General features: G+C 65.5%; 1 protein-coding gene across 1 annotated transcript; it reads right to left on the reverse strand.

Annotated features, from left to right (window-relative positions):
- Positions 1-100: 100 nt before the first annotated feature.
- On the reverse strand, positions 101-1,030 carry EMIHUDRAFT_257430 (hypothetical protein; the record flags this gene model as incomplete). The annotated part of the gene is made up of 4 exons (XM_005763821.1): positions 101-160; positions 426-517; positions 608-668; positions 902-1,030. The coding sequence occupies 4 exons, from the start codon at positions 1,028-1,030 to the stop codon at positions 101-103; spliced, it is 342 nt and encodes a 113-aa protein (XP_005763878.1).
- Between the last annotated feature and the right edge of the window lie 451 nt (positions 1,031-1,481).

Genomic DNA, 1,481 nt, shown 5'->3' on the forward strand with positions numbered 1-1,481 from the left:
GGGGAGGGAGGGGAGGGCGGGAAGACGGGAGGAGGCGAGGCACCCGTGTCCGTTCACGTCGATGTCCGAATAGATGATGTCCCCGATCTTTCTCATCTCGTCACGAAGCGTCCTCCACCTGCGCATGGCCCGAGGCGGGGACGGCGTCTCGGAAGGCACCCTGGATTGAGAAAAAAGAATTCTCTGGCGCCAGAGCGGCAAGGATGCTCCGGGCAGGCGGGTACCCCGGCGGGCGGGTACCCCGGCGGGCGGGTACCCCGGCGGGCGGGTACCCCGGCGGGCGGGTACCCCGGCGGGCGGGTGCCGCTGCTTGGGGGTGAGGCAGCAGGGGGCAGTGAGGAACGGGGAGGCCGTGTCTCGCACTCGTACGCCGGAGGCAAGTTGCGGAGGACGGCGCGGTGCCGCTGCGAGCGCGGCGCGTCAACAGGAGCGGCAAGAGAGAGAGCTGCAGAGTTGCCCGCCGGCGCCGCGTTCTTGCCCTTGTTTTTCGCGAGCTCGGCCTTGACACGCTGCTGGCCTGCGTCATCCGCGCACCAACGTCAGCAATCCGGCTCGAGTGCCAGTTTGAATACTCAGGCCTGTTATTTCCGCATCTAGGGCAGCTGACCGAGGAGCGTGTCTTGCATTCCCGCCACGACCACCTCTGCCGCACGCGTGTCGGAAAACTCCTGCGCGCGGACGTGACGGAGCGGCGACGAGGTGGGCGAGAGGCGGGCGCGCAGCGACGACCCGGCGGCGATAGTGGCGCAGCAGTGGTGGCGAGAAGTGGCGGCGGTCGCGGCAGTCGCGACACTGGCGGCGAGGGACCCGGGCGTTGCGCTCGCAGTGGTGGCGGCGGTGTGGTGGCGGCGGCGGCGGCGAGATGGCGGGACTGGCGGCGAGGAAACGGCCCTCAGCGCACCACGAAGGCAAACCCGCCCGGGTTGCGAGCGATCCACACTGATGCCGGCATCGCAAACTTGCTGCAGGCATGCATGAGCTCATCCTGGCCCACGTGCGGGTCCAGGTTGCCGATATAGACGCGGGACATTGCGCTAGTGTGAGATTAGGCCGGCGGACCCGGGGGGCTGTGCACTGGGCAGCCACAAAGCTACTGTAGGGTGAACAAAAAAGAAAACATCTGGCTCACTACGCGCTCCGGCAGCCCCAGCCAGGCCCCACGCGGTGGCCGCGACCGCGACCGCGGCTCTCGCTCGAGCCCGAACTGCCCGTCAGACGTGTCGGAATTGTCGGAGAATAGCGACTAGCACACCTCTTAGAGGGAGAGTTGTTTTGTTTTGAGAGAGAGAGAGATTTGTGTGTTTTGTTTTGCACCTCTGTCAAGCGTCTTCCCCAGAAACCCGAGGAGTCACACACACCACCTGTGTGATGCCGCCCTGCGAGCGGGGCAGGGTGCGCACTGTGCCTCTGTGTACTGTGTTCATGCGTCGCCCATCTCTCCTGGACTCTATTTTTTCGGAGTCAATTATAAGTTAGATCGG

The sequence above is a fragment of the Emiliania huxleyi genome (genome assembly GCF_000372725.1).
Source record: "Emiliania huxleyi CCMP1516 unplaced genomic scaffold EMIHUscaffold_6185, whole genome shotgun sequence".
Taxonomy (NCBI): Eukaryota; Haptophyta; order Isochrysidales; family Noelaerhabdaceae; genus Emiliania; species Emiliania huxleyi.